Here is a 12,666-nt window from a genome sequence, read left to right on the forward strand (position 1 = left end):
AAGTAGGGTACCCTCCTACTTGATGTGGCTAACATGGTGTGATGTGAATACTCACTGAGAGAATTTAATAGTATTAGCTTTGCCACATACCAAGTACTGAGTTTTAGTCATGGGTTATTCTTAAACAGAATGGAGTTTTGCCTCACTAGGACTCAGGTTTTTCCACTGTAAAGACAGATTAATTGATTGACTCTCTCTGAGGATTGGACTTCTTCCATCTGGACCTCATTTAAGCTTCCAAGGTTGTAGTAAGCACATTTTTGTGCATGCATTTATAATCCTTTAAATAATTAATTGTATATGAAGGAAAATTGAAATAAAATGCAGTAAGTTCTTAATTGAAAGTCACACTAGAACCTCTAAGCATGTAAACAGAAAGACAGTAGTCCTGGTTTGCTGTCGTACACTGTACTTGGGCTATAACAACCTCAGAAAAACTTGAGTTGAAAACGAAGATTTCCTGTCATAAAATAACAAGATTATTAGAAAATTTCTTACATACAACTATTGTATATTTGCCTGTCTTCAGATTTTTTGACATTTTGATTCTACAGAAAATTTGAGACAATTGTATATATGCTTTATATTCAGCACGTTCACCTTGAATACTTGCAGCTCTTCAAGAATCACTTCTTCCATTGATTCTGTCTCTTGATTGTAAATTGTGATGACTTTCAGCACAATTCCATTATCTGGGAATAAATTTAAAAAAAAAAAAGAAGCAACAACAAAACAAAAAACCAAAACAAAAGGTTATAATTGGTGGAAACATTTATATGGCCTTCAAATACATTGAATGACTTCTTCAAATTGATAATGGATAGAAATTCATCAATATATACAGGCAGTTGCATATTGCTTTTATTGATGAGGATTCTTACTCTTAGAAAATAAACACGTATGACAATTTTTCCCTGGCAAATGAGAGTCAACTGCAAATAAGAGTCAACCCCTGAGCTATATGATTAATTGATTTGTATTTTTCAAACTCTGGGTCATAATCTCTTTGTGGGCTGCAGAAGAATCAAAGAGAGTGACCAAATCTCAGAAAAAGAAATGAGAGTATGCAGGAGCTGACTCCATCAAGGCAAGAGAGTGCAAAGTGGCTTTAATTATAGGATCAGAGTGTTTATACTAATTAGGAAAATGATAACTATCCTTAATTGCTGGCAGCATCTCCGTTCCTCCAGGCAAGAGTAGAAACACTTTCAGGGGTTCATTGTCCAAAGTTGTCACCCCCCTCTAGGGGAACACCGAGCTTCTGTTGAGCTGAAGGTGTCAATCCAAGGAAGATGAACAACAGCAAAAAAAATCTGCACATTCAAAAAGTCTAAGGCACATTGCAGTTTAGATCTATCAGCCTTTCTGTCAGTACTACTCTTGCAGGAAATTAAAACACATGAATAGCATCTGGTCTTCCACTACTTCAGCTTTGTCTTGCTGACTATTGTTAGAATAGTCTTGCTTTCCTTAATCTGAAAATCTATCATCAACAATGGCAAATATCACTTCCTTTCTTCTGTTATTTTCAGTCACCTTTGATTTACAGGGGAAATATTGAGCAGACAAGCACTGGGAAAAATGTTCAGCTAAAGATCAAAGGGGCAAACATAAAGAGGCACCAGTAAGCTGGGGTCATACACCATTTCTCAAAGAGAATATCTAATCAAAGGTATCCATTTTGTGATGCAACCGTAAAAAGAAATTGCATTTTGAGCTCTGATTTTCATAAGTAAGTCCCTCTTCAAATCCTGCAGACAGACACGTGAAAGTGCCCTGACGTTCAGACTTTGCCTTTGATGAACCTTTCTATCGTGCACTGCTACTCTAAGAAAACTTCTGCTCGGCTGTAAGACCCTGTTTACTTATGTTACAAAGCAGGTGCTGGACTTGAATCAGAGAAGATTAACCCTTTCTAACATTATATTGCTAAGAGCAGCAGTGAGTTTTTTGATGGGAACTTTGCCAGAACAGAGATTGCAGGGTTCATTTTAGAGTTTCTAAAACCCAAATTCCTACGCTGGAATTTCTTGTCACCTGAGATTAGACAACTGGAGAAGACTAAGCAGCTGTTGGGTGCCAGTCCAGCACTGCTCTAAAGTACAGCCTTAAGTCCCTTTGGATTCAACTTTGCTGAACAGAGGACTTGTGTACAAGAGTATTTGATATAATATCCAGATCACAAATGCAAGTGGAAAATACAAAAATTCTAGTCACCATTATAAAATCCACTGTGGGGAAATAAGTGACACATGGCATAATATTCTATAGATGACACTAAGTCCAATACCGAGACCATACTGAGGTCATTTAAAAGCTTAGAAAATAGCGCTAATATAAATAAGCCTTTGCTATTCTACAAGTATGCTTCTTTTGAATGTTCTCAACACTGAAATGTGCTTATCAGAGGAATTTCATTAGTAAAAAATAATTCACTGTAACTGCTTTCCTAGACAAATGGTCAAAATGATTTGTGATACCACTCCTGTTGTTAAATTGATAAAATGTGAATGTATGAATCCTTGGTCTTTTTCCAGGCAGATTAGATGTGACTGAAGTCTTTTCTTGTTCCAAAATCCTCTTATTTTCTTATGTTTTCTTGTTTTTCAAATACCATTAGAATGTGTTTTTTTTCCTCTGGCTACTTAGAGTTACAGCAGGTCTGTGACATATTTCACCTTGTTCATATATTTTGGTAGATGTTTAAAAAATCGTTTTTAAACAAGCTCTATGTATCTTATGAAAACACACAAAAGAAAGACAAGAAAACTTGGCAGAAAGCATCTAACAGTTTCTTTTTAAGAAACTTGGGTATTTCCTCCTTCCTCCCTTAAACTGTGTTGTAACCCAAGTCTGGAAGCTGGTAGTTTCTTTTTCATGGTATCAGCTAGACTTGTGGTCTCCAGAACTGGTGAAAACAAACTTTGTAATAAAGTCAGTAACTTGAACTGATATTTTTGAAAATCGTATCACCTGTGTTTCTCTCAGAGTCTAGGTTTCAGCTCAAAACTATGCTCATCTACATGATTGTGTTCTGAAGTTTTAATAATAAAGCCAGTTGCTCAGGAATTTAATTTAAGATTCTTATTTGGAGCGGGGGAAAAAAAAAAGTGAATCCCATACTTAAGTGTCTCTCCCTCCCTAGTCTTTTAAATGTTTTCCTACTATTATATTTGTACATAATATTATCAGCACAGTGAAACACATTTCTAGAATGACTAAATTTTTCTTTAAATTGAAGGCTGGCACAGTCATGCAAAGAACGATTGTTAAAGAGGAATGTTATATTGATTTTTTTTTTTTTTTTTGGACTATGCACAACTTAATTTCATTCATTCTGGAGGTAAAAAAAAAAAAATGTTCTTCCTTGCTTTTTTTAATTTACCTGTGCCAATGAACAATACATCGTATTGCCCATCTTCAGCTTCTACTCTGTCCACTGCTATTTGTTTAAGATTGTACTTTCCATCTGTTTTAACTAGTATTGGTCTTTTATGAACAGGCTTGATGGGCTGGTACATCAGTGGATGACTTCTGGCAAAATGGACGGCTTCGTCAGGATAGTCTTTGGTGGTGGTGTACAGACCGCCATTCACCTTGCTGGCACACTGCAAAAATAGAAAACACAGATTATCCTGAAGGTTTGCCAAATAAATTGTCAGAGACAGGTCTTGTTTTCAGGGGTAATGACAAGTCTACAGAAAACCTGTCATAAAAACAGGCACAGAAGACCACAGTAGGAATTGGGACAGTGAAATCTATGCCTTATGCATGTTTAGATTTTTAATCGTGAGAAGCCAAGAAAGGGAATGGAGAACAGAGTCTTGGCACTGTCGTGTTTAGAAAGAGGGACCTCCTTCTTGTCTGGCATACTAAAAGCAAAATAAATAGTGACACTTTTAGATTTTTACAAAAAACATAGTGCTAATGTCTTCCCCAAATTCAGATTGAAGATGTAATCAAAATGACCACTGACAGAGTTAGGAGAAAGGGGGTTCCTATCCCAGGAGAGGGACAGCCATGTGAAGTCAGTAGTATACTAATGCTTGAAGTCAGTCTCTGGTCTAATTACTTCTGATTGCAAAATGTATTACCATAAGAAATTAAACACACTTAAAAATCATAGAATCATAAAACGGTTAGAGTTGGAAGGGGCCTTAAAGATCACCTAGTTCCATCCCCCCGCCATGGGCAGGGACATCTTCCACTAGACCAGGTTGCTCAAAGCCAAAATGATGCCAGCAGCAGCAGATTCTTGATCTCAGGCATTCTAATAGTATTACCTTTGATTCTAATTTCTAATTTACGATGTCAGTATTCTATATCACAGTTTAGCTTGAAATACCAATGTTTGCATTGACCAATCTACTGTTTTGCAAAGTAAATAGACTTTATGTCAATGATTGATTAAAAGACGCTTACTCCTTTGGTCAAATGTGCAATTAGGGATAATTTAATGTGTTAAACAGAGAAGTTAATTTTAGGATGCTTTGCAAAGGATATAGTGTTCCCTAACTGAAATAGATTCTACATTTCCAATTTGCTTCATGATGTCTAATTGAAACCATTTATGATCAAGCTGGAAATATCTCAGTAACTGTTTACTTTCTCCACATATTCATAAGACAGTGTGGTTTTAAGAAGCATTTCAAGCAAAGCCACAGTAGCAGCCTTTCTCTATTTAAGTTGGATTTTTCAATCAATAAAATGAAATAAAATATTCTTTATGTTTACTGGAAACAGTAATTTTAAACTCGTGGTCAGCTGTAATTGACAATAACAAACTCCTGCACTTGTCAACTGGGGCAATGTTTGTTTCCACTTTGGGGGCTTAGCTACAGGAAAGTACTTGTTCAGTGTTGACTTTAAAGTAATTGTCTAATCAACCTAGTGATGGAATTTCACCGGCTGTTTGCAATAAAGATACAGAGCTGGAGCATGAAGACAGGCTAAGCCTCTGCTTTCCATGCACTGCGCAGTTTATGAAGTGAATAGACATTGCCAGGTTCCCTTTGCAAAGTTCTAGCCCTGGCGAGATTTAATAAAAATAATCCTTCACAGGCTTTTCATTTTTAATTAAATAAAATCAAGAAGTCTAGAAAGGAAACAGTAGATGCAGCTATCTCTGAAGGCTATCAATCAACACCATTTTTGAGGTAACTGATGTCATTCCCAGAAGCATCACAGTCTAAATGCACTAAATGAATCACAAAACAGGAGCAGAGATTATGGCAGAAGCAGTGCTTCAAGCAGACTTCAGAGAGCAGCAGATTGCAGAGTCTGCCAGAACCAGTGTGGCTCTGAACAGTGGTTTTCTGTATGTTTAGCTTTAAACTGTACTCCTGTTCCTTACAGACTCCATCTTTACCCATTCAATAGCTAAGATCAAAGAGCGCTGACTCTCAGAGATGCCTAATAGCAGGTTATTTTTGGCCTCTTGTCACTGTCACTCCTGTAATGGGAAAAGTAGTGGGATTCAGCTTACCAATATGCTGACCTTTTCTTTGGAGTGTGAAACCTAACACTGTGGGCTACAGCCCGAAACATGCTCTCTCTTCTTGCTACTGGAAAAGCATTGAAAAGATCTCGAAACTGTGCCCTAAACGAGCAGCCAAAAATGAATCAATTAATCCCCTGTTAGCTAGCAGAGCCAGCCACTTCAGCCTCTGACGTGCTCTGCAACATATAGATTTAATCACAATAAATGTGATTAAATCGATTAACACCCAGGAAAGACCTAGTTCCTCAGCTAACTTTTTCCATGACATTGGGAAAATCGCTTGCTCTCTTCTTTTACATCTGTTTCAGCTCCTATGCCTTGCCTGTTGGGGAGGCTACAATCCAGTCTGCCCCAAATGTGGCCATTCAGAGCCAAGGCAGAGAAGCATCGAAAGCCAGTGGAACTTAGGGCAACCTTTCTGTAAATCACTGTCAACTTTGCTGAAGTGTTGTCTCAGTGTTCTCTCCTTCTTGCCAAAAAAACCCCAAAACATTTAATCTTCAGTGGTAGGAGATATCAATGTAATGATTGCAGTCATTAATACTGAATTCCTGCCTGTGTTTAACATTAGTCCAAAGAACATATGTGTTGTGTTTTAACAGCCTGGGAAAAAAAAAAAAAGAAAAAACTGAATACCACTTAAAGAATTTGAACTGTATCATCTTTATAAAAGATACATCCATTCTGCAATCCATGCATGGTACTGTCTCATTATTTGGTAAAACTGTAAAAACTGCAGATTTGCTATACAAAATGTCAAATAGGAAACTAATAATTCCTTTGAATTAAACAGTTTTGCTCAAAATTTAATAATTTACTTATCTGTTTTCCTGTACTGACTCAACATCGATTACTTACTTTGATCCACATCAAAGACAAAAAACCATTTGGTATTAATGTCAGCACTGATACAGTGGTAGCTTATTGGCCAAGACGGTCAAATCATATTCATAGCGTTTAAATCCCAGGTAATCTCTTTTTTGGAACATCCACTTCAGCATTTTGACTTATGTCTCTAACCCCAAGAGAAGCAGAGGAAAACATTAATTTAAAATGAGAGAGGACATGCATTCGAAATCATACCGCGGGGAGAAAGGCTGTACTGGCATGGACTTGATAAGCTAATAGGCATTTTCACCTCTCATTTCTGCGATTCAGTGATAAATGAATTGTATGCAATGTTCATTTCTGAAAATGAATGCTTTTAGTATAAAAGAGAATATTGATTCAGTTAGCAAAGGGAAAACAACACTGAAGGTAACGCTCCAGCAACTGTTTATTCCACCGTAAGCTCAAGAGAGCGAGCCCCTGGCCTGCGAGAGGATAAAGAGGTGAAGTGTGAGAGCTGGGGGGGGACGGCGTTTAACCAAAAGGGTATTAGAAATGTCTTTGCATCTCCCAGAGTCAAAAATCTGCACAATGCAGACATGATAAGGGGTAGACCTTCAGCGAGAATAAACAAAGCAGCTTTGCAAGAGATGGCAATTGCCATGGGTGGGTAAGTAGTTGTATTCCCCAAAAGCACAGGGAGCAGAAGAAATCCTGGGTGTGATGCTTGTCTGGGTTAGCCTGGCATTGCCTGCTGTGGGACTCCTCCTGACTTGCAGCAGGAAGGGGAAGGTGAGGGAGGCCCTGGTCATGCCCCGCCTGTGCGATGCTGCCAGACCCCTGCCATGCAAAGGGCACCCTCAAGCCGCAGAGGCAGGCAGTGAAGGGGGACTGCTCTCCTCAACCCCTGAGCTGGCATGGGAAAGCCCTGGGATAAGATACTACAGGGACAGAAACTTCAGAAACACCTAAAAAGAAACAGGAAAAGGGTTTGAAATGAAGATTACTCGTGATGCCTTTGAGAAATCAACATAGAAATTGAAAATTCCTTGTAGAAATCAATGACCTGTGTCAAAGTGTTTGTGATTTCCTCCAGAATTTCTGTTTACCAAATTAAAAATCTAAGTGCCAGCCAGAAACACTTCTCTACGTGACAGCACCTGAGAATATGCTACAAAGTATGCTACAACAGTTGCCTGATTAATTACATTTTCAAAATATGTCTTGTCTCTTTTCTTCACTTAATGTCCATCGGAAAAAAAAAAAAAGAAGGTTTTAAAGAAACTCATGAGAAAATGAGTTAGCAGAAAGCATGAGTGATTTTGCTGAGTTTGGTTCTTTGCAACATTGTTTTAATATTTCTATATTCATTGTAAAAGTTACAGAACAAGAATGTTAATAAGCCCAGGAACCTGATTTGAAGGCAAAAAAATCTTGGATTGTGATGTCTGAAAGCAAACCAAGGAATTGTGAGGATGCTAGACCATTGCTTCTATAAAGAACCAGTCCTGAAAGAAGGACTGGCGATGGAGGATTTACTCCTTATCTAAAAATGTGTTTATTCTGATTAGTTACTTTTGTTAAAATCTTTGTCTTGTTTCCAAACTGTGCATCATCTAAATTATTGCAATATTGAAATTTGATCCTTTTTGAAAAAGAGATAGAAAAAAGGAACCAGAACGATCTGATCTTGAAATAGGGTTGGTTTTTTTTTTCCTCCCTTTAACACTTGTTAAATGCCCCAGTTTCAGCAGGCAATAGAGGGAAAGTGAATTGCCTTGTGTAAGTTTACTTTTTTGCAATAATAAGCTTATTTATATTGGAAAATATTTTTGTGAATATAGTTACGTATTTTTAGCTCATCCTAGCTTTATTTTCTCAAGAGAAGTCAGTAGGGACAACCCATTCACCAAGAAGTTCCATTAGAAAAAAGCCTCACGGTTCACTCTATGCACTTAAATTGATTTGATTTTTCATTTATTTCTTTGGCAGTTAGATTAAAGTTATCAAGGTTCAGATGCAAAGATATGTCATCAGCCAAATTTAGAAGAACAGTTATTCTAGATTCAATAGAAATTGAGGTTCCTTCCTAGGTAATGCACTTTTGCACTTTATTGCTTTTGAATGCAGCATCTGACCCACCTTCTAAAGGTGCCTCTTTCTACCCCTATTGCCAGCAATCCTAACTTTGGGACCTTAGCACCTTAAGGCAAGGTTGCTAAAATCAAGCCCCAACAGGATTTTGAAAAATCTTTTACACTTTATTTCACTGTTTTCCATTGGGAAATGTATGGTTCTAGTACTTGATTAAACTTATTGCTCAGCCATTCCACACTTTTGCAGAAATGCTGCAGTATGTATATATTTAAATAAATATATCCTGGATTGTGAAGATTTGTACATTAGCAGCAGTCTGCTTTTTCTTTCCTACTTAATTTACACAGTAAAGTAGTGGAAAGTAGATTGTACTTACTGAACCAGGCCTAGGATAAGGTACTTTTCCTTCGTATAGAGCCCAGTGGTACTCAGGTCCTTCTTTATGAGCATAAGGTCCATTGAAAGCTGCTCGGACACTTGCCATGTGGTAAACACATATAGCATATCCTCTAAATATATTGCTGTGAAGTAAAATTCAAAGACATTATTAAAGCAATATGTCACTTTCTGCACACATAATACTGATATTATTAGGTAATTAAAAATAAGTCACATTTCAACAGCATTCAGGGAGAAAAAAAATAATTATTGTTTCCTAAATGCTTTTCTTGTAATTACTATGTCCAATGCTCTTTACAAATTCTTTAATGTTTTAATATTCATATTAAATGTTATTAAATTAAATATATATAAATATATAACATTAAAATGTTATACTATTTATAACATTTCTCTGAGGAAGCTCCATGTTTTTATCCCAAAATTTGAAGATGGTGAACACAGGCTCTAAATTGCTTGTTTATAAGCATAGAAGAAGTGCAATGAACTAAACACAGGTCTTATATGAATTTGAGTAGTGACTTAAACAGTTAAACATTTTTATTCTCTAAGATTTTTCCTGTTGTTGTTACTTTGGAAAGATGGGAATCATCCAATGCTGACTGAAATGAACAGTCTTCTTATATTGAGTGGGAATCTTGGTTGGTGTTATTAGTTGGATCATCAAAATCACCCTATGTAGATCAAACCACATAAAAGTATCCTTTTTACTTTTAAATTTTATGCACTTAGTTCCAGAGAAGCAATTTGTTATTTTTTAAAGAAGTATCGGTGCTCTCTACAAAGGCATTATCTCTGAAGACTCCAGAAGGCGATCCATATCGTTTTAATTAGCTGCCCACCTCTCTCTAATGGCACAGGGAGCCAGTAGGAAATGTTAGATGCCTGCATCCCTAGAGGACCAGGTCTGCCTTGTTTTATTCCAAAAAAATAAATCAGGAGAGTGAAATAGTGGCAAAAGCACGGTTGCTCTTCTCTACCAGTTACATCCTAAACTAGCAGTTGGATCTCCAAGAAACAGGTACTGCGTGCTTGCACTTGAACCAGGCTACTGTGGAAAAGGAGACCATCAGCAACATCACAGCTGGCATTTCAGTGTTCTCTAAGAAGTTGGTAGGAATTTAAGCTGCTATCTACTTAAACTTGCATTACAGTGGAGCTTGTAAAGGAAAACAGGTGGCTCTGATAAGTGGCTGCTCTTATAAGCATGCAGGAGTGCATATACTTGGGCACTAGGAAATTTTCAAGCAGAGAAACATTTAATTGATTTATGATCCAGATAGACTGGATCGCTGAATGAGACTTCAAGCCCTTGAGTGTCACAGAGCAGTTTTTACATTAACAAGGAAGCCCACTGTGAATAGAACAGGGATTAAACTGTTTACTATATATTTGCTAAGGGATATTTATCATGCAGCTTCTATCTCTGCAATAGGCTGTTCAAACATTCCTCTGTTGCTACTATTATTTCTTCTAGTTGTTTACCTTGTAGTGTTGAAGAGGCCAAATATCACTGGATTTTTGTTATCACGAGTTTGCAGCAGAAACACATCCTCTGTAAAATTTAAATGCAATGTTAGTGGTAAGAAATTACTTTTCTCATCCCCGGAAGAGAAACTTCATTGCTTGTTAAAAGTGCAATCCTATTTTACTCATATATGTTACTTAATTTTAAGCAGATTTGAAAAGCAATCTTTATAAACAATGCAATAAGTAAAGGCAAAATTGATGACAGTCAGGTCCATATGTACAGATCTTCATCTACACTGGAAACAGAACACTAATAGCCATTCCCTGTTAATGAATACAAGTACAATATTTGACAGTAAGATGTGTTATCATGAAAGTATATGTTTTGTATGGTGGTTTTAAGTTCGTTGCAGTCTATGATGTTTACCTAATTCATCAAAATGCGTATCAATTCCGTTTCTCCCGGGCACAGAGCAAACCAGCCTGGTTTTGAGGAAAGTGCTCCATTTATTCACGAGCATTCGCTGGCCTCCCATGTCATTCTGCATAGAAAGAAACAAATGCTGATAGTAATTTGAATGAGTAAGTCTAGAAGCACAAACATCTCTGCTGAATTAGCTGCTTATTGCATCTTTTAATGTCAAAAGCACGCATTTTCAAACCACATGTCTATTACAAGTATTATTTCTCTGGAGTCAGTTTTCAAGTAGGATTGCACTGATCAAGTCCAGGTCTCATTAAGAGCTGTGGGTTTATAAGATTTTTTTTATTCTGTACTGCATCCATGTGTAGTTTTAATGATACAGCTGTTATAAAGCTTTTTTATTTCTCATTTTTGTTAACTGGATGTACTGAGTACATTAGCAAAGTTTAGCTTTGCTGTAGGAGCTCAGTGCAGTTGGATCAACACATTTGGAAACTGAAGCCTTGGGTAGAGCTGGTACATCTGGGGCAAGTCTGAGGCAAATGTCTACACGGTGCTCTAACAATTTCTCAACACCTTTAAATAATTCGTGCTTTGCTATGGTTGTCACATCTTTTTCTTGCTGTTGCGACTGTCAGACTCTCAAGAAAAGGGAGCATTCAGTACTGCTTAGTGATTGGACTCTGTACCCTTTGGGTAGCATCCTTAAAGCTGTGGCCTTATATTCGGGTACCTGAGTGCTCAAGGCTCTGTATTAGGCTTGCAAAACTCTTCTTGCAACTTCACTCTTAGCTACTGAAATTAATTGATTTCCTCAGCTTCAGATTGGGATCTTACAAGAACAGAGATGTGTTTTTCCCAGAAAAGTAGAAATATACAGAGTCAGTGTCTCTGTGTTGCAAAACCTTTTACAGTTCAGATGAAAATGTAAAAGCTGGGAAAAAAACCCCACCCCAGTTCTTGAATCCTGAGATAGCAATTTTTTGTATTTATTAAATCAAATTTGAATTATAGCATGCAGATTTGAAGTTAATGTCTGGATGATAAAGCATTTGGAGTTTTGGACAAGTGGAAGAGAAAGGTCTGTGGGATTTTTGTTTAACCCAAGGCTAGAGATAAGACATTCAGGTGGATATATTTCGGACGAGAGGGAACAATTAAAATAATCTATTCAGACATCTACCAGAACACAGGGCAAAGAATTCTACTTCAGATCATGATGCAGGCTTGAATTGAGAGAGTGCCCTGGCTTTGTGAACATTACCAAACTGCAGTTTGGTACTTTGCATACTTCAAATGTTTTAAGTTATACATGAATATTCCTTAAGAAATGTTAATAGGTAGTGTGCTGGTATTAGGAATGTATCCCCTACAGTTAGGAGGAAAGAATGCATTTTTTTTTGAAACAAAATCAGATGCTAAGAAATAAACTTCTCATTCTTTCCTTTAATCAGCAGCTGTAGTCCCAAAGGGAATGGGAGACCTTCTCTCATCAGCTTTATTGTAGTTCAATTAATAGAAAAGGAATGCACTCAAACTTCATCAGTTTTCAGAGAGGACCAATTATGGGCAGCTCAGTCTGGGAGATCATGTGTTAATAGTGGTCCTCTCCAGCAACTGCCTGTGCTTGGGGCCAGGGAGTCGAAAAGAGATGGGATCAACACACCAGGAATGTGGCCTGTGTGGGAAATGGGTAATCGTGTAGGGTAGTGGAGGGAAGCAAGGTCTCTCCTCATGGCTTTTCTGCTCCTTCTGGTAAACCTTATGCCTGGCTGCAATAATAATTTGCTGAGCAATTCAATCCTTTGTTCTAGTTTCCTATCTGCACAATTTTCTTTAGTTGCTGTTGAGAAGAATGATGAAATGAAAACGCTAGTTAGCTATTATTTATAAAACACTCTATAGATGGCTGACATTGCACCCCTCCTATTGTTCATGCATCAGAAAG

General features: G+C 37.3%; 1 protein-coding gene across 1 annotated transcript in view; it reads right to left on the bottom strand.

Moving 5' to 3' along the window:
- SEMA3E (semaphorin 3E) overlaps positions 1-12,666 on the bottom strand; it is a 147,889-nt gene that overhangs the window by 18,033 nt on the left and 117,190 nt on the right. Inside the window, exons 8-12 of the mRNA XM_063327313.1 lie at positions 10,722-10,836; positions 10,310-10,379; positions 8,802-8,946; positions 3,386-3,608; positions 601-692 (exon numbers count right to left, since the gene is read on the bottom strand). Of these exons, the coding sequence (XP_063183383.1) occupies positions 601-692; positions 3,386-3,608; positions 8,802-8,946; positions 10,310-10,379; positions 10,722-10,836 (645 nt within the window). The remainder of the gene's footprint in view (positions 1-600; positions 693-3,385; positions 3,609-8,801; positions 8,947-10,309; positions 10,380-10,721; positions 10,837-12,666) is intronic.

The sequence above is a fragment of the Chroicocephalus ridibundus genome, chromosome 1 (assembly GCF_963924245.1).
Source record: "Chroicocephalus ridibundus chromosome 1, bChrRid1.1, whole genome shotgun sequence".
Classification (NCBI taxonomy): Eukaryota; Metazoa; Chordata; class Aves; order Charadriiformes; family Laridae; genus Chroicocephalus; species Chroicocephalus ridibundus.